This window comes from Aphidius gifuensis, linkage group LG2 (assembly GCF_014905175.1).
Source record: "Aphidius gifuensis isolate YNYX2018 linkage group LG2, ASM1490517v1, whole genome shotgun sequence".
Classification (NCBI taxonomy): Eukaryota; Metazoa; Arthropoda; class Insecta; order Hymenoptera; family Braconidae; genus Aphidius; species Aphidius gifuensis.
The window spans coordinates 3,647,964-3,670,881 of record NC_057789.1 but is presented as its reverse complement, the minus strand read 5'-3'; the positions used below and the strand labels follow the sequence as shown (position 1 = coordinate 3,670,881).

The following is a 22,918-nucleotide window of genomic DNA, read 5'->3' as shown; positions in this document are numbered from 1 at the left end:
ATCTATTAAAATATTATAATAAAATTAAAAATTGTAAGCTAAAAAACATTTTTTTTCAAGACAAATATTGTTACTGGAGAAGAAATACCATGTCCAGAAATTGGAGACAACAATAAAATTAATATAACTAAAGATTTTTTAACATTTTTCGATTGGTCTTTTGAGAACATGGCTAATTATTCAATGACTGTACAAAGAGCAGTTGAAATCGACATTAATAATACAAAAAAAAGTTATGAAAATGAAAATAATAATGTTGAAAGTAAACAATTAATTTGTTACAATTCATTTGAAAATAAAATTACAACAATTCATGAAGAATGTCAATCAACTATCAAAATTTGTACTCAAAAGAATTTTAATAAATATCATCATTGCAAAAATACTAATTTTCCTGTAAGTACTATATAAATTAATTATTAATTTATGAAAAAATAATAATCATTTAATTTTTTGTAAGGATAAAAGACAAACAAGATCAGTTGAGATATCAATAATTGAAGAAAAATTATTTAACAAAACTGGATGGAATAAAAAAATAATAGAATTTGTTAATTTTTGTGCTGATGTTAGCCAAAGCCAAACAAATTGTCTCACTAAAGCTGTTGCTAATTTTAATGAAAAAATTAATTTAGCAAAAAATATATTAAATGATTGTATCAAAACATTATCACACTGGAATCCACCATATGCTGATATACCACATTAAATTATTATAATTAATATACTTGTATTTTATTGAATTATTATTTTAAAAATTTAACATGTAATTAAATTTGTTTCATATATTTTTTTTAATTAAAATTTAAAAATTTAATTAAATATAAATGTAGAAAACAATAAAGCATAAATGTGTAAAAATTAAAATTATTATAATTTATTGAAAGAGGATTGTAACTGTTAAGAAACAGTGAAAAAAATTAAAATTTTTTTTTTTTTAATCACCTGTCTTACATAATTTATTGAACGATGATTTAAATTAAAACTTGAAAAATATTTTAAATTAAATTTTTAACTTTTATATCGAAATACACAGATATAAATATATTTTATTTTTTTCAATATTTGTTTTTGATAATTCAAGTCAAACAAGATAGAATTAATTTTGTATATAAGTCAAGAGAAATCCAACGTTAATTTAGTTGAAAAAAAAATATTAAAAATGAGTTTATTATGTAATTTTATAATTTTAACAACAATTATTACAGTTAAGGTAATTTATATATATTAATAATATTATTATTGAATTATAAGCTTTTTTTTTCTTTACACAGGCATATGTTATTGATGGAGAAAATAAAATAAAATGTCCAGATCTTGATAATGAAAAAATAATAATAACTGAAAAAGTTGATAAGTTTTTTGAGCACTATGTTGAAAAGCTAGTTATTGAATCATTTGAATTACAAAATAAATTGTATGATGATATGTTACGTGCGAAAGAAGAATATGAAATTAAAAAAACAAATGATTCACAATTGCAATTAGACTGTTATAGTATATTTTTTGATAAAACATTGAGAACTATTGAAGAAAGTATTGAAACAATTGCAAAATGTACTCGAGAAAATGTTGATGAATATTACAATTGCAGAGATGAGCATATAATAGTAAGTATTAAATAATTTTATTTATATTTAAATTTTAAAAAAATCAAATTATCAATTGTTTATTTAATGTTTTAACCTTTTTTTCAATTTAAGAACCAAGAGAAGAGAGGAATTTTATTATCATCAAGTCACGATATAAATTTCGATTTAACTGAAACAAAGGATAATTTCGATTCAATTGATTTTATCAATTTTTCTGTTTATATTCGTGATAAACAGGAAAATTGTCTGATGCAAAGTATCCTAGATTCAGATAAAAAATTAAATGTAAATGAAAATATATTTGAAGAGTGTATTAAAAATATATAAATAAATTAAAAAATAAAAAAAAAAAAGATGTTTGTCAATGTTTGTTGATTCATTATCATATATTTATAATTAAATTAATTTATTTAACAGATTAAGCCAATTTTTTTATTTGTCAATAATATTTATTATAATTATTATTTTATTGAAAAATAAATTGTTAAATGATCCATAGTGATTATTCAAATGTGTATAAAATAAGAAGCAAAAAAAATAAAATATATATTCAATTTTAAAAATCAGTCATTAATGAAGAATTTAATTTTATTAATTTGCATTTTATCGACCTATTTTTTCATCAAGGTAATATTAAATTAGTATACTTTTTAAATATTCAGTTGATAATAATAATTAAAATTTGTTTTTCAATGTTAGGTAAATACATATGAGAGTCCAGTTGATATATTTGAAATTAAAAAAAATGAAATGATTTTAAGAGTTAAAAATATTTTTGCTGTAACGTTTACAGTTAATAGAAATATATGTTTGATGGAAACGATCCAAAATATAGAAAATATCTTAGATAAATTTAAAAAGGTTTATCAAATTTGTGATGATGTGGACATTAAAGAAAATGAAGAATTGACTAAATCAAATATTGAGGTAATATTTTCTATAGAAATTATTATAAACAAATTAATCTAATGAAATATATTTTTCTTTTCTTTTAGAATGAAGATTATTATCAATATTATAAAGCCAGATTAATAATTGACATGAAATATCTTAACTGCATTGGAGAAATTGAAAATAACTCAAATGAAAATTTAAAAAATTCTATTAGAAATTTTGTTATATGTACAAGAAAAATTCCTCGAATTTTAGGATAATAAAAAAATGTTTAAAAATATATTAAATAAATATTTAAAATGTTATATAATTTTTACACACTTGTAATTAATTGTTCATTGATAAAATTAATTTACAAAATAAATATTAAATAAATTACTTGCTGTTATAAATTAATTAAAAAATAATTTACTTTGAATTTAGAAAAAAAAAAAATTCATCAGTTCAATTTAATTCAGTTTATCTTATCTTATCAAAGATGAATTATTATATAATAATTTTTAATTTATTAATATATTTAATTGTCAATGTAAGCAAAAGAAATTGTTTTCTAGTTATTATAAAATTTAAAAATATAAATAAATAAATTACTTTCAGGGTCATTCAATTGATTCAATAATCTCACAAGACATTGATAATATTATAGCTGCAAAAAATAAAACAACTGAAAGTTTTAAAAATGCGTTTAATAATATTAACAACAATAAAAAGAAAAAATGTTTTGATGAATCAATTGAAAAATTAGAAGATATTACAGGTGAGGCTAAAATATACTATGAAACTTGTGAGATGAGCAAGAAAATAGAATTAGAAAAACACTCAAATATACAGGTAATAAATGATAATAAATAATAACAAATATTAATTAACAAAATAACCTAATAATATTATTTTTCAGACAAAAGAAAAAATTAAAATTCAGGCAAGAACCAATGTTTTGTATAATGATTGTATAAATGAAGCAAAATATTTATTTGAATTGCATATGAATCAAATAAAATATCACTTTAACCATTGCATAAATAAAAAAATAAATAAATAAAAAACGAAAACCAATACAATAAACTTGTTGACATAAAAATGAAATGAATTTTTGAGTATAAATAAAAATTAGTCAGATAATATTTGTAATATAGTCTACAAAATTTTATTCAATTACCTCATAACATATTAAACATCACGATTATTTCTCCAAAATTTTAAGTTAAATTTAACTTGTAATTTTATCAATAATTTTAAAACTCATCTATCAGATTAAAACTTGTAATATTAATATTTTTATATCGAAATATCAATTTAAAATATTTTTAATTATTTTACTTGTGTAATGCTGTTGTATCAAGTCCTGGTTCACCTTTATTAATAACATTTCCAAGTAATTTTTTAATTTCAGCAATAGCTTTACCTGGATTTAGACCTTTTGGACATGTACGTGTACAATTCATAATAGTATGACAACGATAAACTGAAAATGGATCACGTAATTTATCCAAACGATCAGCTGTTTTGGTATCACGTGAATCAATGATCCATCTATAAGCCTAGATTTTTAAATGATTATTATTAACATTATTGAATTCTTTTGTTAAATAGATTAACTTTATAATTTTATTTTGTAATTTACCTGCATGAGAACAGCTGGTCCAAGATACTTGTCACCATTCCACCAGTATGATGGACAAGATGTACTGCAGCAAGCACATAGAATGCACTCATAGAGACCATCCTAAGTTGACAAAACATTTAGAAATTAATTAAACAATAACTTAAAGTATCAAGAAAATTAAATTTCATATTTTTAAATAATTAATTTACCAATTTTTTACGATCTTCAACACTTTGCAAGTACTGCTGAGTACCAACTTTCTTATTATCATCACGTTGTAACCATGGCTGAATGTTTTTATATTGTGCATAAAAATTACTCATATCAGGAACAAGATCTTTGACAATATACATATGTGGTAATGGATATATTTTACTTTTTTTAGATGTATTATTATCAATTTTACTAATACAAGCAAGTGTATTTGTACCACCAATATTCATTGCACAAGAACCACAGATACCTTCACGACATGAACGTCTAAATGTTAATGATGGATCAATTTCATTTTTAATTTTAATCAATGCATCAAGTACCATTGGACCACATTTATTTAAATCAACTTTATATTCTTGCATTGTTGGTTTGTCATCTGGTTTATCAGGATTCCAACGATAAATTGAAAATGTTTTTAATCTTGCTTCAGCATTTTGTGCAGCAGATACATGAAATGATCTTACCTGTTGAAAATAAAATAAAAATACATTAATTTTCTAAATTTTTATTATATAATTAATTATAAATATTAAAATTAATTTAAATTTTTTAAAAGAAAAATAATAGAATTTTTCGTAATTTCTTTTTTTTTTTTTTAAACAAACATTGCATGAATTTTTGCAATCTAATTATTATGTAAACAAAAAAAATACATGTATAAAATTATCATTTTTAAACAAACAAAAAAAAAGTATATTTCAAATTAAATATTTATGAATGAAAAATAGTAGAAATTTATTTATTAAATGTTTAATATTTTTGTTTAATTATTAAAATGTGTGACAATGTTATTGATTATTTTTAATGATTAAAGGTGATAACAATACACCTGTCAGACAACAATGAGTTTAATTTTAGTAATCAAATTTGTTTATGTAATTTTGATAATTGTTTTTTTAGAAAAATTACTATGAAAATGGTATTTACCTGCTTAAGAGCATTTCTACAAGCTGGAGCAATGCTAGCCATGATTAATTAATTATTATTTTTTATAAAATAATAAACCAACAATTTACGTGATCACCTAATGTTTTATAAAAAAAAAAAAAAAAACGATTCAATGTTATATAATGGAATTTTTTTTTTTTTTTTTAGTAAGAATTATCAACTGCTGCCAACTGCGAAACCTGGCGAAACAAAAAGAAAAATGGATTCTCATTTTATGCAGACTTCAGAAACTCGTCTGCAAAGACAAATGTCATAATATAAATAATAAATAATGGTTGACTTATTATTCTCATTGTCATATTTTCATAAATGTATGTCGTTTAAAATAAATAAATAATAATATTATTATTAAATTGTTATTGTCAATATTTGTCAAAATTGTATGTTTAGTTGTGAATATTTTTAAAAGTTTATACTGTCTTGGTATGAGAATAAATAATTCAATTAATTATTTGACATTTTGTCACTTGATTTTTAGATGACAAGATTATTTTTTTTTTTATTAACTATTTTTAGATTCTATTAAAAATGTACAGGTAAATTAAATAGTGATTTTTTATATATTAATTAGTCATATAAATTAAGTGTTGTTTTATTTTTATTTAAAGTCAATTATGTATTAAAATAATTTTGTTATAAATTTTTTTTGAGAGGTACAACTTGCGCGGGAAATTTGAATGTATCTTTTTTAATTTTCAAGTTTTATTGTTACAGATTTATTTATTTATTGAAAAGCACAAATTTACAAACTGGAAAATCTTATTGCATGAATTTTCGACGTCTTCATGTGTCATCAATTCAGGAATTTATTATTGAAAGCCAAAAAATAAACAGGTATAGTAATTAAAAATCAATTAGACAATTTTATTTTTATATTTTTTTACTTTATTATTATTATATTTATTTTTTAATAATTTTAGATATCAACATGGACAAAATGATATTAATTTAAACCCATCAATAAATTCTATTAGGTAATACAAATTTTTTTTAATCATTTTTTTAAATATATTGTCAATTTATTTATTTTTTCTTTCGTTAGAAATAATTCAAGAAAGCTATTGACTTCTTCAATTGTTGATAAAAGCAAAATGAAAGAATATGAAGGTCGAAAATTAATAGGGTATGTTTATTAAAAGAATATATAAATAAAAAAATCCTGTCAATTTGAGAAAGTGTTAATTTAGATAATTATTTTGATAGATTTTCAATGGAACAAATTTATGGTGTTGTTGCTGATGTTGGTAATTACAAAAATTTTGTACCATTCTGTAAGAAATCAGAAATATTAAAAAAAACAGATGAAAATTTACGTGCAAATTTGAGCATTGGTTTTCCACCATTAAATGAATCTTATACATCAAATGTAACAATGCATAAGCCATATTTTGTCAAAGCTGAATGTACTGATGGTAAATTATTCAATCATTTAAATACTCTATGGATATTTAGTCCAGGTCTTAAAAATAATTTACAAACATGTGTTATTGATTTTTCATTGTCATTTGAATTTAAATCATTGTTACATTCAAGTTTATCCAATTTTTTTTTCAATGAAATTGTTAGACAAATGGAAAAAGCGTTTATTGATGAAACAGAAAGACGTTTTGGACGTCCATGTATTAAAACAGTTAGACTTGAAAGATAGAAAATATGTCAAATAATTCAAATAATAATGTAATAAAATTTAATGACTTCAAAACGGTTGAGCAATTCAGATTTTTTTTTTTAAATTCAAAAATAACATTTATGTCTGTATTTTTTCTCAGTTATACAATAAATTATTTGTAAATAATAATTTTACGACAGATGTCTTAATGTGATTATTTATTTTAATAATTTGAATTAATTAATTCAAAATAAATCTAATTTGTAAATATATAAATCAAGTTACTGTCTAGTAAATGATTAATATTTTAAAATAGAAATTAAAAACTTAAAATTGAGGTCTAATATAAAATTTAAAACTAGATAATTAAATGACAATATAAAGGATGTAATTAAATGATTACTAATAACGAAAAAGGTCATAGAAAAAATATAGACTATAGACAAACAATGTGATACAATAAAATAATTTAAAAAAAACATAAATGTACAAATTAAAATTTATTTAATTTATTGTAGAGAAATTTATCACACTACTGCTGTAAGTTGTACAATGTAAAAAATGGTAAATAAAATTTTATTCTGTTTTATTATATTCTTTATTAATAAGAAAAATTATCTCCAGAGTTGAAATCGAATTAAAAATCTAAAATTTTTAGAAATATAAAAAGCAAAAAATAATCTATTTATATAAAATTTTAAATCATATATTAATAAACTACATTATTAATTTATTAATCAACAAAAATATTTTTTTTTTAAATCATTAAGATGATTTAAATTGAATTAAATGTTAAAATAAATTTAAAATTAAAATTTATAAAATAAGATTTCTATGGAGGCATGATACTCGGTTCAATTGAGTACTTTTCGTTTTACGTTAAAATAATTTTTTTTAATGTAAGATTATGTAAAATAATTAGGATTTTAAAATGAGAAAAAGATAATGTCAGATAAATTAGATAAATGAAATTTTAGATGGAAATAATTTAATTAGATAACATTAATAACAAAATAATTGATGATTCAAATAAAAGATAATAGATTATAATTTTCTAGATCATCATTGATATATTTAATATAACTGATACAATTTAAAATAATTTTTTAAATAGTCAAATTTTAACTGTACAATCAAAAAAAAAAAAATAACAAATAATTTTTATAGTTGAACTTACTTGAAAATAATTTTTTTATATAATAGATTAATGCTAGAATTAAACAACAATAGTTAATAAATAAATTCGATGAAAAAAAAAATGATTTTTCATAAATTTTTATTTAAAAAACTAATAACATTCGATTGACTATTTTTTTTTTTTTTTTTTTAAATAGATAACAATCAAATTTCATTATGATTGCACAATACATTTTCTTTACAATTATTTTTTTTTCTTTTCCTATGAAGTACACTTTTCAATTTACTCGGTGATTTTACATTTATCCAGTAAGTAAAATAATATTTAGCTAAATTATAATAATAATTATTAATTATGATTGAAAATGTGTCATTTTTATTATCCGACTAATTGGCATTTCATCACGATGGATCATTTTTTTTCTTAATATATTTTCTAAGCGTATTTTTTATTATTTCTCACAAGGCTTGATTATTGTTATTTTTTATTTTATAATATTTATATGATAGCACTAACGCCTTTTTTTTTTTAATTTAATCTAAATCTAGTCGTAATTTAGCTCGTTTTCTACAGGACTTTCACACTTGATAAAATAAAAATAAAAATTTTTTTTCAATAACTTAAAAATACATAAACAATTATACAATTCTTTTTCGTTTTTTTTTCTTACAAAATGTATAAGTTTATAGATGGGAAGCTCATTTTGTTTTTAAATAAAAAATTTTTTTCACGAAAAGTATTTGACGTCATTCACAATTAGGTACACCATTCACTAATATTTTTTTTTTTTTTGTTCAGATTCTAAAAAGCAGATGAATCTACATATTTTTTTAAAATTCTCTCAGGATTTTTTTCTACCAGTTTTTCTTCTGTTGTTATCTATTTTTAAAAACTATTTTTATTTCAGCGAAAGACCAATAAAATCCTGAGAGAAAATATATATTTTAATATTACTTATTAACTATTATAAATATTATTTACATTTAAATTATAATAACAAAAAAAATTATGAATAATATAATTAATTAAAATAAATGGAATGTATAAAAAAATCAGTTCGAAATAAATTATAAATTAAATGATAAAATTTAGCTCATTTATTGATGATTGATAAAAAAATATTTCATCAATTTCTTTTGAATAATAGTTTCGATTATATACTGAGCTTTTATTGAATTATCAATTCGAAATATTAAAAATATGTCAATTAATTTCATTCGATAAAAATGATAAATGTGAGCATATATATTTTTTTTTCATCTTTTTTTCGAATGAAATTTTAAAATAAAATGTTACTATATATATTTATATATGTATTTTAAGATAAAAATACTTGCTTAATTTTATCTAAATATTTCAATCTATTTTTTCTTTTTTTTCAAATCAATATTTTATATCTGGCACTATGATTTACATGTATTTACACTAACTATTTATTTTCATCATACCAAATGTCAATGTTAAATATTTTTTAAAATATTGACTTGATAAAAATATTATCAGAAGAATAGAAAAGGCTCAGAGGTAGTTTCTAATTTAGTAGATACAAAAAAAAAAAAAAAAAAAAATCTAAAAAAACTAAAAAACTAATACTAAAATTATTATTGAAGTAGAAAATTTAAAAATTGTCGTTGATTAAAAATTTTTTCATTCATAATATAATACAAAACAAAATTGTTAATTAAAAAATTTTGGTTCTCGATAGACTTATCAGCGTTAGTAAAATAAAAATAAATAAAATGATTAAAAATTATAAAAAAAAAACCTTAATTATGAGCTGCTCTTTTACCGTTCATATATCCAATCCATCTTTCAGCAGTTAAACTAAATATTGGATCATCATCAATGGTATTGATGAGTAATAATTGATTAATATGTGTGGCATGATAATCCCATCTAGCAATATTAGGTGCAATTTTTAATGTAAAATGTCGTAAATCATAAGTTGTACGATATCCAGTATCAAAAAGTGTGAGCATATTTTTCAATGATATCATACCATCATCAAATAATTTACCAGCATCATTAGCATCATCATAACCATGTGCAATTGTCTTTAAATCATACAATCCAATAAGAGCATATATAAAACCATTTAATATAAAACTTGCTGGTTGTGTTGGATACTCTTCATACCATATAAATTTATCTAAAAATTTTGCCAATACACCACCATTTTCTGACAATGTTTTAAATGGCTTAAGACCATTTATTGCAGCAATTAAATAATTATCATCACCAGAATGATAATATGCACGTGATAATACAGATAATGCATGTCCTTGTCCCATACCAGAATACCATCCAGGCTCTAAAATATTCATACCAATTGCTAATTTTCTTTTGACATTATTTGACCAGCCACCAGTTGTTTTATTTTGATTATTAACAAACCAACGTGCTGAATCATAAAATTGTTCAATATGTTCACTTGTTGATAATGTTATATTATCAATTTTACCATTACCAATTAATATTATTTTAATAATTTTCAATTTTAATTTTGTTAATTTAATTTTTTTAACTTTATTTGTATTATCATTAATATTAATGCCTTTTTGTAAATCAATTATTAAATCACGTGTTAAACGATGCCATGTATTTTTACGTTTTCCAATACCATAATAAATATGATTATTATTTGTACTTAATACTGTATCAATTGTTGAATAATGAAGATAATATAAATCTTTTTTTTCACGATTTTGTAGTACTATTGTTATTGTTGTATTATCAATAATATATAAATCAAATTTTATAACAAATGATAGTATATGATTGAGTTGTAAATAAATTCCTTGTTTACTTAATTCTGGTGTTGTAAATTCATAAATATATGTATTTTTATATTCATCAAATGTACGTGTTAATGTTGAACCTTGTGATATTTGCCAATTTTTTTTTAAATTTTCAGCATCTTCAATTATTTTACGATGTGGTTCTGGTTCAGTTAAATTTTTACTATAATGTGATAATCCAAATTGTGCAATTTGAGTTGGATAATAATAACCTTGTGTTTCCCATTGTGTTGACATTGGTACACCATCATAACCAGTTATACATTTAACACGTTCACGTATTTCAACATTATAATTTTCAAATGTCATAAATACACCACGTGAATCATATTTACTTTTTGGTGATAAAATTTTTGAATAACTGTGTAACCATTCAAAACGTTCAACACCATCATATGTTGCTAATTTACCATAAATCTGTAATGAAATTTCATAAAATAAAATTACTGTTATGTATTAAAATCTATATATTATCTATAGCTACCTCAAAATATTTGTGGATAAATGAAAATGGTATGTAAACTTCATCTCCTTCTTTTCTACAACTTATCAAATAACCACCATTTATATTACAATCAATATCTTGATAAGTTGGCTCGATATTAACCAAATGTTGTTCCTGCTGATGAAAAAATTAAATTTACATTATTTATAAATAAATATTCAGCTTAATTTCTATGCTAATTATCAGCTATCATCTCCAGATGTTTATTTTATTTTTAAATTTCAAGTGCAGCATCAATATCTGCTTGATATGTTTAATTTAGAATTTTTTTTTTATTTAGAATAAATATTGAATAAATCCAATTTAAAAAAAAATTAAAAAAAAGGAAAAATACAATTACCCTAATAATTAATTTAATCTATTTTTGTTATTTGAAATAAAGATTAAATAAAATCAATAATCTTGTTGATAAAAAAAGGGAGAGAGTAGATAGAAAAATAAATAAAATAAATTACCTTTTGTTGTAATTGGACTTCAGGCTTGTTGACAAATAATAAACGAGTACAATTGCCCCAGTATGTTAATATTGAACTAGCAACAGCAACCATTAATATTAACAAAATTGTTTTGAAATTAATTCTCATCATGTTGTAAGGCCTAGATCCAAATGTAATAATAATCATTAGAAAAATATATATGAAATAAATGAGTCATTGTAATTTTTATTTATATAAAAATCACCCCAAATAATAAAAATAAATTTTATATAATTATTTCTATATGTACATACAATATACACACTTACATGACAATAAAAAAAATATTTATGTTTACATTGAATTGATAGTTTTTAATTAAATTTTGATACGTCTTACTGACGATCACTAAAATCTTAAACTTCACATTTTTTTAAAATTTTTTTTATCATTAAAATTATAAAAAATATTTGCATGTTAGAATTTATTAGATCTAATGTAACACTTGCTGCGTGCATAAAACCTGTTTTATATGTTCTTTTTTTTTTTTTTTCCTTTCTGGAATTCCAACCAATTCCAACAGCTGAGAGAGAGAGAAAGATGAGAGAAAAAAAAAAATATGGCTGCCTAGTAACTGTATACAAAATGAAAATTCCCTAGAAATATAATTGCCCAATTGGCATTATTATTTTGAAATTTGAATATTGATAACAAATAAAAAAAAGTAAAGATAATAATTAAACTGTTGCCTTGTTGGTGATAACAAAATAATAATTTTTTTAAACATTGATAGATAAACTACTTTTTCTTTGTTTAAAAAACAAAATTATTTCTATTTTTTTTTTTTCTATTTCAAGGTAATATACAGCGTTATGAATATTTTTAATTACGCTACAATTATCAATAATTAAAATTCGATAACAAAAAGAAAAAAAAAAAAAATAGAATAAACAAACAAATTATTAATGATTATTATTTTTCTTTATTCACAATAAAAGTGTGCAATATACTTTGATAAATTAATATACTTTTTTTTTCAATGCTTTTATATAACATATAATAGAACGAAAAAAAAAATAAAAATAAAAAGAAAAAAATATTATTGGATATTCATAAATGAATATATTATTCGTAACTTTTCCTGAAGACTTCATGAAGATCAGTTGTGTATCCATTTAAACCAAAAAATCCAGAATATCCTGGAGTTGAACGATGATGCAAACCAAGCCCAACTAATGGAGTGTTACTTTTTGATTGAACTGGTTGTGCATCAAATAATGGTACAGTGGTTTGTCCTGCATCACTACATGCTTCACTAATTTTCAGTAATGAAAACTGATTTTTAGTTGAATCAACAATTGTTTTTTCATAAACTTCAGTTGATACTTTGTTCCCAGATACTAATTCTTCTCTATAAAAACAACATGTTTATCAAATGTTTATATACTAATTTATGCAAATAAATAAACTTACTCATGTAAATCAGGAGATGTCATTTCTTCTTCACTATCTTTATTTAATTCACCTTTATCACTATCATATTTCATTGAATATATAAGAAGATTAAGACGTTTCTTATTCGGAATTTCGTCTAGATTACTCATTTTGAATTGAAAACCTGTTAAACAATAAATACATTCATTTATATATATTTAAATTTTTGTTTTTTAAATTTTTATATATTACCAGTCATAACACGTCCACTTGGTAAAACCAAATCATCTAAATTAAATGCATTTGCGTCTTCTCGCCATATAACATAATCTTTATTTTCTTTTAGTTCCTCATTTGTTTCGTAACGTGATTCATTAAATTTATCTGTTATGTCGTCAGGTATATCAATCCATGCTTGACTTTCAGTATCAATAGCATAATGTTGTTTCATTTTAGCTTCTTTAGCTTGCATAAAAAGTGTATTACCCTTAACAACAAATTTAACACCAACAATAGCCCTATATAAAATATAAATTAATTAATATACTTATTTTAAATAATAATTAAATGGTAATAATGTTACTTGTTTTCATTAGTATTGCTTTTAACTGGCATCAAACTTATGACATTAACAGAATTTGAAAGTCGTGAATTATCTATACAATCACATAAACAATTTGCGCATAAATCTCTCCTATTTTTAAATTAATAAAATAGTTAATAATATTATTAATGAATTATTATTTATCAATATTATAATATAATATTAATTATATACTTTTTTTTTGGATCACCCCATCTCCATTCCCAATGATCAAGAAGTCCATCTTGACAATCATCTTCTTTTCCAAGTGTTATATTTTTTCCTCGTTCTTTAATCCATTTATAACGTTTTGGACCAGATGTCTAAATTTAAAATAATAATAATAATAATAATAATAATTTAAAATAGTTTTTAATAATATATACTGAATTTTTTCATTTATATTTATACCATCATGCAATATTCTGGTCGTAACATTGTACGACAATTAGCTAATCTACCATAACAATTTTTTGGTGTTGTACATAGTGAAAAATTTGCTGGTCTACCACCTTCAACCCATGGGGTATTTGTAAGATATGATGCATGACATGCTTCATTATGAACAAAAGTTCTAAAACCATCTTCACATCGAGTACAAGTTGTTGATGGACCTTTTAATTGCCATGCATTTAATAATATTTTTTGAAATAGACCAGTCATTTCTAAATATGTTTCATCTGAAAAATTTTTTTTTTTATATATACATATAGCTTATTATTTTTTAGCATGATATAAGTATAAACTTACTGTTATAATATTTAATTTTTTTATATAATAAAATCTTTAATATTTATTAGATATAAATAATTTGGAAAAATTACCTCTTACATGTTCCTCGCCTTCTACTGGATCACAATTACGAAATGAAAGTGATTTTCCAATCATAGCTTCATTAATTTTTTTAGCATAATCATTAGTTCTAACGGCAAATTTTCTTCCAAATCCAATCGATGCAGTTCTGGCATCATATCCTTAAATATATAAAAAAAAAAAAAATTAAATAAAATAACATATTATTTTGCATAATAAAAATAAATAGAAGTATCATTATTTTTTTTTTATAATTTACCTGAATCAACAATTTTATGAAGTACAGTACCATAAACTGATGTTATAAAACCAAATATTTCAGCCAATTCAATTACTAAATACATCTGTAGTAGTGCTTCTTGAGCCGAATATGTACAAAGATCTTTTGAAAGAATCTATGATAATTGTTAATAATTAAATTTGTAAGATTAATAAAAACATATAATTAATACAATAATAAAAATTTAATTACTTACATTAGTTGCTCTATCAATCATAGCTACTATATCTTCATCAGATTCCATTATCATTTCATGGAATAAAATTAATTTATTATCAGCTGTATCATCACTTTCGTCAGACGCATATTTTTCTTGATATTTTTCAACTTCATCTTCATCAAGTTCTTCATTGTTAAATAGTTCTTTAAGTTTTTTGTAAATTTCACGAATTGTTTCAATCGATCCTACCATTTTATCAATTGCTGTTTCTCTTTTTTCATCATCTTCATCATCGTAATTAAACTCATCATCATCATCATTATCTTTATCATCGTCTTCATCATCATCATCTTCATCATCATCTTCATCATCATCATCATCATTATCATCATCATCATCATCATCGTCATCATCATCATCATCATCATCATCATCATCATCATCATCATCATCATCTGATGCTCTTTTAAATTGTTTTCTGTTATCATCATGATACTCAAGGCTATCACCATCATCATCATCGTCATCATCATCATCATCATCGTCATCATCATTTCCATCATCACTAAAATCACCAAAAGCATTTATATCAACTACACTGTCTACAATATATTTATTCATTTCTTCTTTCATAAATTTTAGCTTTTCAGTAAAGTCTTGATCCATATTTTCCAAACGACCTGACAAAGTTAGAAAATTTTCTCGTAATTTTTTATATAGTTCGTTATTATCATCATCATGTAGTCGATCTACAATCATTATTTCACCAGCCAACTCATGAACAGCATTTATATCAATTAATATCATTGTTTCAATTGACGAATTTTGACCAATTGAATTTTGGCATATTGTTAATAATACCAAAATTATATTTAAACCATATAAATACATGACTTTTTTATTTTATTTTTTTAACACAACTTTTTTTAAAATTCAATTTTTATTATTTTATTTTATAATAATACTTGCTCAAAAATAAATAAATTATTTGAATAATATTTGTTTATATGGCTTTTTTTTATACACGTATTTCGATAATTATTCGTGATAAAAAATAAAAAACTGATAAAAAAATTTTTTTTATTGTCTATATTTCAGCGATATTTTTATTTTTATCACAATAATTATTGTTAAATTGTTGCGATATTATAAAAAATATCCTCAAGTAAACAAAGTAATTAAAAACGGCTATTTTTTTTTATCATCAAGGTTTTTCATTGTTTCAAACATTTATTTAAAAAAAAAAAAAAAAAATTCAAGGTGTTATTTCAAAGTAATCGAAACAAAAAAAAATTTCCAAACCAAATGTACACATTTGTTTTTTTTTAAACTATTTAAATGAGGGATAAATAAATTTAGAAAATAAAATTATTGTAAAAAAACAAAATTATAAATATAAAATACCTTCTGTTTTTTAAAATTCACCGCTAAAACTTTGTATTATCATCAGTCGATAAAACAAATATCTTTATTGCCATACTTAATTGTTTGTTGTTATTATTAATTACCTGTTTATACCTGTAATATATACATATATGTGTCAATGTATATATTTATTTTTTTTGTAAACAATATATTGTTAAAGGTTAAAAAACAATTAAAATAAATAATAACACTTGATATTATTATTTTTAATTTGTTAAATACTAGATGATTGTATGAAATAAAAACAAATACATGTATTAAATTCCTTTTATTAATGAACATTTTATTTTTTTAATAAATTTTTTTAACAAAGGCGAAAGGAATGAACTCTTTCATGGTGTGGGCGTGTAAAAAAGAGACAAGTCAGTTGACGCCGAATTGTTGTGTGGGCAGCATCCAGCATCTTTTACAATTTATTATCATAATAATACTTGGCGTCTTTTATTAAAAATAAATATTATAAAACAGTGCAAATAATAATTAAGTTTATAAAAAAATTAAATAAATAATCATTATGAATATATAAATATTTAAAAAAATTATAATTATTTAAAAAAATGTTGATAATTAAAATGAATATAAATTATAAATTATTTATTTATTTATTATTTATTTGTGAAATTAATTGTTTTAATCTTGATGCAAGAATACCAATTATTAAACGTGGACAAGTTGGATCATATTTTGGATATTCTGTTGCTGAACATGAGGAAATTGATGAATCATCAATTAATAATAAAAATTGGTAAATAATTTTAATAAATAAATTAATTAAATTAACAAAATTAATTATTTAAAAATCTCTAAATTTAACTGTATATTTTTTTATTTAAACAAAAAAATAATAATCTATAAAAACACTTGAATAAATGAGTTTTTCTTTTTTCGAAATTCCATTTCGATTATATTTTTTTTATTATTATTTATATATTTTATGTATGCAAAAAAGGGGAAAAAGATAAATGCCTGTGTGTGTACACACCCAAGTCTGTTTTCTATTAAAAAAAATTTATCATTTTTAAAAAATTTATTTTCTTATCATTTTACTATGACCTTTTATTTACTTGAGAAAAACAACACGTCTACCTCGACACTATTCACCACCACATTTTAATTTTTTTTTTTAATTTATATTTTTTTTTATATTAAGCTTCTCGTATTACTCATGATTGAATCATAAAATTATTTCACATGGTACAATTAATCTTCTGTATTTCAGAGAAAAAAAAAAAAGAAATGAATAAATTATATAAATAATCTATTTTTGATGATGATGATGATGATCATCTGTTTTTCATTATCATTCAGGAAGCGAAATAAAAAAATTTATCAATTTTATTACTCAAGTATTACTAAATAATTTATCTAAAATTATTTAAAGATACAGGGAATTATATTTAAAGCAATTTTAATATATAAAATTTGTTTTTTTTTTTAGGATATTGGTGGGTGCACCACTGGATCAAAATAGACAACCAGGTACCAACAGATCAGGCGCTTTATGGAAGTGTCCACTGACTACATCAACACGTGACTGCACACAAGTTATCACTGATGGTCGTCCACGTAAGTAATACATACTAAAATTAAACATCTCAAAAATTTTACAATAGCCCTCAATATATCCTCCCATATATATAAATAAATTGATAATTTAAAACAAAATATTATTCATCTGTTAAAAAAAAAATAAAAAAATGATCTCTACAGTTTTCTTAAAAATATAAAACAATTTTTTTTTCAAGTAACATTTTATTCTGGTGGAGAGATAAAAAAATACATTGGCTTTAATTATGAATGATTGGTATTTTAACAAATATATTACGTAATAAATATTTAAGTAGATAAATGACAAATTAATATAAATTAATTGAGTTGACAAAAAAAAAAAAAAAAAGATACATAAAAATTTAAATGTTAATTGTGTAATATTATTTAATTTAAAATTTATTTATAAAATGTATTATTAGAAATAATAATAAAAAATAAAAAAAAACTTTTATTGTCTTTAACAGTTAAAAATATGAGTCAAGACAAAAAAAGTAAGTTTATCAATTATTGAGGTAAAAGAAATAATAATTATTGAATGAAAAAAATAACTATTAATTTTTTTCTTAATTTATTAATCATATGCAATGTGGCATGTAAAAAAACAAAAAAAAAAAAACTGTGTATGTTGCAATATTGCTTAATAGCACGTATATTTAATTAACAATATTTAAACTATCAAAATATATTTTTTTTTTTAAATATGATTCATCTAGATAAAGCTTGATAAATCATCAAGAAAAAAAATTTCCTTGGTGTGAGTCAAGTGTTCGAAATGAATAATTAAAAAAAATGCTTCTGCTTCTTGACTAATCCCACAATAAAAAAAAAAATCTGCAACTTATTCTTTACAAAAAAAAAACAAAGCAATAATTTTAATAACATTTTTAAAATATTTATTTGTTGAATGTAATAGCAACAAAAATAAAATGAATCTTTTAATTAATAATAAATAAAACAATTGACAGGGGTTGACACGAAAGATTTATTACCACCAGGATTAGATGAAATAAAAAATGGTCAATGGTTGGGTGTAACAGTACGTAGCCAAAGTCAAACACAAAATAGTTCTGGAAAAGTAATGGTATGTGCACATCGTCATATTGTTAGAACAGATAATTCCCAATGGGGTCAAGGTCAATGTTACATACTGACAAATAATTTAGAATTTGATGGTTTAAAAAAACCATGTTCAGGAAAACGTACAGAAAAAGCACATGAACAATATGGCTATTGTCAAGCTGGTACAAGTGGCTACTTAACATCAGATGATGATGTTGTTATTGGTACACCTGGACCACATACATGGCGTGGTACATTTTATATATCATCAATATCAGATGCATTTTTAACTCAAGATAGTACAATATATAGTCCACCATTACAAGATTCATTATCACCAGTTGAAAAATATAGTTATTTAGGTATGTCTGTAACTGCTGGTAAATTTTTTGGTGGTAATGATATATTATATGCATCTGGTGCACCAAGATCAAATGGTTCTGGTAATGTTATTATATTTTCACGTAAAAAACAACAACCAGATATGAATGTTGTATTATCACTTGAAGGTGAACAATTTGCATCATCATTTGGTTATGAAATTGCTGCTGCTGATATTAATGGTGATAATATAACTGATCTTATTGTATCAGCACCATTTTATTTTGATAAAGACAAAGGTGGTGCTGTTTATATTTATAAAAAATTATGTAAATTATCTGATAATAATATTAATGATCATGATAATAATAAATGTAAACCAATTAAGTTATTTGGTAAAGAAGAATCACGTTTTGGTTTTTCATTAGCAAATATTGGTGATATTAATCATGATGGTTATGAGGATATTGCAATTGGTGCACCGTATGAAGGTAAAGGTAGTGTTTATATTTATTTAGGTTCTAAAAATGGTATTATTATAAATCCAAGTCAAATAATACATTCTGATGATTTACCAATGCCATTAAATACATTTGGTTATTCATTATCTGGTGGTATTGATATGGATAAAAATGGTTATCCAGATTTATTAATTGGTGCATATGATGATAATGCTGTTGTATTATTACGTTCACGTAAAATTATTGATATAACAACATTTATACAATCTAAAAATAAAGATAATAAATATCAATTTAATATTGAATCAATTGATCCAAATAAAAATGGTTGTATTGATGATATTTATTCAAATTATACATGCTTTTCATTTGAGGCATGTTGTCAAACAGATAAACTTGAAAATAATGAAAATTTAAAACTAAATTATCACATTGAAGCTGAAACATTTAGTGGTATTAAAAAATTTTCACGTGTATGGTTTTTAAATGATGCAAATAAATCAAATATTATTAATAGAACAATAATTCTTGATAATAAAAAATTACGTCATTGTCAAAATGAAATTGTATATGTTAAAGAAAATACACGTGATATACAATCACCAATTAAATTTAAATTAAATTATACATTAATACAAGATACACCAATAATGCCAAATGAGGGTGATGATTTAACTGATATTAAAAATTATCCAATTCTAAATCAACAAGAATCAGCTAAAATATTTGATGCAACATTTCAAAAAGATTGTGGTGATAATGATATATGTGAAAGTAATTTAATAATTGATACTAAATTAAATTTATCTGTATCAAGTGTTGATAAAAATTATTATGAATTATTACTTGGTGAAATTAATGAAATTATTATTGAAATTAATGTTAAAAATAATGGTGAATCAGCATATGAAGCACAATTATTTATAATACATGCAAAAAGTTTAAGTTACATTGGTAGTAAAAGTAATGATACAGCAATATGTAATTTATTTAATACAACAATGGTTATTTGTTCAATTGGTAATCCATTAAGATCAAATAATAGTGCTAAAATTAATATTAGATTTGATCCAAAAGACGTTGAAGATAATGAGCCACAATTAAAATTTATTATATTTGGTAATACAACATCAAATGAAATTAATAATAATAAACAAATTAATTTACAAGTTATTGTTGTTAAAAGAGCTGAGTTGTCAATAAATGGTAGTGCCAAAACACAATGGGCATATTATGGTGGTGATACTGTTGGTGAATCTGCTATTAAAAATTTAAATGAAATTGGACCAAAAGTATCACATATTTATGAAATATTTAATGATGGTCCATGGAAAGTACGACAAATTGAAGTTATTATATCATGGCCTTATGAAGTTGCTAATGATAAATTACATGGTAAATGGTTATTGTATCTTGAAGATATGCCAATTATAAATCATTCTGGTGGTGGTGAGTGTTATCTACCAGCTGGACAGACACCAAATCCATTAAAATTATTAGGAAGTATTAATTATGATGATTTAGATCCAATTTTTGGTAGTACAACTTTATCACCATCAACAATTATTGATAATAAAAAAAATTCAACAACTTTTAATCATATCAGAGAAAGAAGAGATACTGAAAAAGTTGTTAATACCAAAACAATTATTGAAAAAGATGGTACACGACGTCAAGTTGTTTCTATGGTAAAAAACAAAATTATTTTTTAAACATTTATAATATTTATTTATTTATTTTAATTATAAATTTTATTATTATTTTTATAGAACTGTAAAGCTGGAACTGCCAAGTGTTTTGATATTAGATGTATTATTTATAATCTACAAAAAAAACAGGAAGCTACGATAACAGTAAAAGCAAGGTAAAAAAATAATTTTATCATTTTATTTCTTTCATGGAGAATATTTTTTTTTATCTTTATCTTTTCTTTTATGTTTTATTAGACTTTGGAATTCTACCCTCGCTGAAGATTATCCGACAGTTGATAAAGTCAGAATTGGATCAAATGCACGAATTGTTATTCCATCAGCAATTGAAATTCAACAAGAAAATTTAAAAAATGATTATTCAATTGTAAGTATATTGATTTTATTATATAATTCATTAATTTTTGTATTAATTTTATATTATAATTTTTTTATTCAGGCTGAAACAATTGCTTATCCAGATCCTAGTTATCTACAGGATGTTGAGACTGTATCAATATGGATTATAATTGTTGCTATTGTTGCTGGCTTATTACTTTTGATACTTTTAACATTAATATTATGGAAACTTGGATTTTTCAAACGACGCAGACCGGATCCAACATTGTCTGGTAATTTAGAAAAACATCGGGATGATAATCCTGAAAGTGAGGCTCTCTTCAAACACTAAATAATGACAAACGAAATCATTTCGGTAAACATCGAAACTTTTTTATAGAAAAAATTTTTTTTAACTCCAAGAGTGCTTTTTTTTTTCTTTTTCTTTTAGAGCTTTTAAAATTTTATTAATTTTTATATCAGCAGCTTAAAGAAAATTTTATATTTATATTTATTTAGAATTAATTTATATAAAAAAAAAAGAAATTATTTACTTAAACTATCAGTTGAGACTGAGATTGTTTTTTTTTTTTAAATGAAAATTCGGTTTTATTTTTTAACAAATAATAATTGATAAATTGTTTTTTTTTTTTTATCAATTATGGACAACGATGAATTGCATTTAAAACGTGAATAGCTCATTTATTAAATTTATAAAATTTAATAATAAATTGAATAATAATCGGTAGATAAATAATTACAGTATTTTATTAAATTGGTGTGCTGGTCGGATCAGTGTTTAGTCTTGGCATATATAAAAATTTGTTAAATTACAAAAATGATAAAAAAAAAAGGTGCTTCCATTTAAAGAGACTTAATTTTTTGATAAATTTTTTTCATTGTTATTTTTTAATTAAAAAAAAAAATATTGCACCCATGTCGATCCAAGACTGATTCACTAAAAATTAATGCACCATCGTTAACAGTCAATTTCAAGGTACTTTAAAAATATATATTTATATAGAAATATTTATCTTTTTTTAAATTAGAATTTTTGCAATTTAAGTATATTATCGGCATTG

The 22,918-nt window shown here is 21.9% G+C and overlaps 8 protein-coding genes across 11 annotated transcripts; 5 read left to right on the top strand and 3 right to left on the bottom strand.

Moving 5' to 3' along the window:
* The first annotated feature begins 53 nt into the window (after nt 1–53).
* LOC122848457 lies at nt 54–709 on the top strand. Its single transcript, XM_044146539.1, has 2 exons — nt 54–396; nt 461–709. The coding sequence occupies exons 1-2, from the start codon at nt 169–171 to the stop codon at nt 707–709; spliced, it is 477 nt and encodes a 158-aa protein (XP_044002474.1). The 5' UTR covers nt 54–168.
* Nucleotides 710–1,307: 598 nt separating this feature from the next.
* On the top strand, nt 1,308–2,406 carry LOC122849384. Its single transcript, XM_044148079.1, has 3 exons — nt 1,308–1,610; nt 1,704–1,877; nt 2,386–2,406. The coding sequence occupies exons 1-3, from the start codon at nt 1,428–1,430 to the stop codon at nt 2,404–2,406; spliced, it is 378 nt and encodes a 125-aa protein (XP_044004014.1). The 5' UTR covers nt 1,308–1,427.
* A 545-nt stretch (nt 2,407–2,951) lies between these two features.
* On the top strand, nt 2,952–3,744 carry LOC122849383. The gene is made up of 4 exons (XM_044148078.1): nt 2,952–3,015; nt 3,084–3,317; nt 3,385–3,436; nt 3,740–3,744. The coding sequence occupies exons 1-4, from the start codon at nt 2,965–2,967 to the stop codon at nt 3,742–3,744; spliced, it is 342 nt and encodes a 113-aa protein (XP_044004013.1). The 5' UTR covers nt 2,952–2,964.
* On the bottom strand, nt 3,311–5,378 carry LOC122848439 (succinate dehydrogenase [ubiquinone] iron-sulfur subunit, mitochondrial). The gene is made up of 4 exons (XM_044146519.1): nt 5,236–5,378; nt 4,302–4,772; nt 4,111–4,212; nt 3,311–4,027 (listed from the first exon to the last, which is right to left on the bottom strand). The coding sequence occupies exons 1-4, from the start codon at nt 5,275–5,277 to the stop codon at nt 3,803–3,805; spliced, it is 840 nt and encodes a 279-aa protein (XP_044002454.1). The 5' UTR covers nt 5,278–5,378; the 3' UTR covers nt 3,311–3,802.
* Nucleotides 5,379–5,570: 192 nt separating this feature from the next.
* On the top strand, nt 5,571–7,350 carry LOC122848447 (coenzyme Q-binding protein COQ10 homolog B, mitochondrial). Of its 2 annotated transcripts, none has more exons than XM_044146528.1 (5): nt 5,571–5,792; nt 5,971–6,090; nt 6,177–6,230; nt 6,299–6,379; nt 6,460–7,350. In XM_044146528.1, exons 1-5 carry the CDS (start codon nt 5,785–5,787, stop codon nt 6,902–6,904), a joined length of 708 nt encoding a protein of 235 aa, XP_044002463.1. In that variant the 5' UTR covers nt 5,571–5,784; the 3' UTR covers nt 6,905–7,350. The 2 variants fall into 2 exon arrangements, with proteins under 2 accessions (XP_044002463.1, XP_044002464.1); XM_044146529.1 differs by having other exon boundaries at nt 5,626–5,792; nt 5,957–6,090; nt 6,460–7,314.
* Nucleotides 7,351–8,480: 1,130 nt separating this feature from the next.
* LOC122848386 (D-glucuronyl C5-epimerase B) lies at nt 8,481–12,245 on the bottom strand. Of its 2 annotated transcripts, none has more exons than XM_044146437.1 (4): nt 12,052–12,245; nt 11,762–11,903; nt 11,286–11,423; nt 8,481–11,218 (listed from the first exon to the last, which is right to left on the bottom strand). In XM_044146437.1, coding segments are annotated over exons 1-4 (1,731 nt in total). In that variant the 5' UTR covers nt 12,054–12,245; the 3' UTR covers nt 8,481–9,769. The 2 variants fall into 2 exon arrangements, with proteins under 2 accessions (XP_044002372.1, XP_044002373.1); XM_044146438.1 differs by having other exon boundaries at nt 11,286–11,420.
* Nucleotides 12,246–12,644: 399 nt separating this feature from the next.
* Nucleotides 12,645–16,056, bottom strand: LOC122848373. Its single transcript, XM_044146419.1, has 9 exons — nt 15,029–16,056; nt 14,812–14,947; nt 14,564–14,713; nt 14,151–14,419; nt 13,935–14,062; nt 13,740–13,850; nt 13,409–13,674; nt 13,196–13,340; nt 12,645–13,133 (listed from the first exon to the last, which is right to left on the bottom strand). Exons 1-9 carry the CDS (start codon nt 15,881–15,883, stop codon nt 12,848–12,850), a joined length of 2,346 nt encoding a protein of 781 aa, XP_044002354.1. The 5' UTR covers nt 15,884–16,056; the 3' UTR covers nt 12,645–12,847.
* Nucleotides 16,057–16,956: 900 nt separating this feature from the next.
* LOC122848354 (integrin alpha-PS1) lies at nt 16,957–22,644 on the top strand. Of its 2 annotated transcripts, XM_044146367.1 has the most exons (7): nt 16,957–17,162; nt 17,856–17,983; nt 18,433–18,459; nt 18,934–21,497; nt 21,579–21,673; nt 21,756–21,885; nt 21,958–22,644. In XM_044146367.1, exons 1-7 carry the CDS (start codon nt 16,975–16,977, stop codon nt 22,186–22,188), a joined length of 3,363 nt encoding a protein of 1,120 aa, XP_044002302.1. In that variant the 5' UTR covers nt 16,957–16,974; the 3' UTR covers nt 22,189–22,644. The 2 variants fall into 2 exon arrangements, with proteins under 2 accessions (XP_044002302.1, XP_044002303.1); XM_044146368.1 differs by lacking the exon at nt 18,433–18,459 and having other exon boundaries at nt 21,958–22,317.
* Nucleotides 22,645–22,918: the final 274 nt, after the last annotated feature.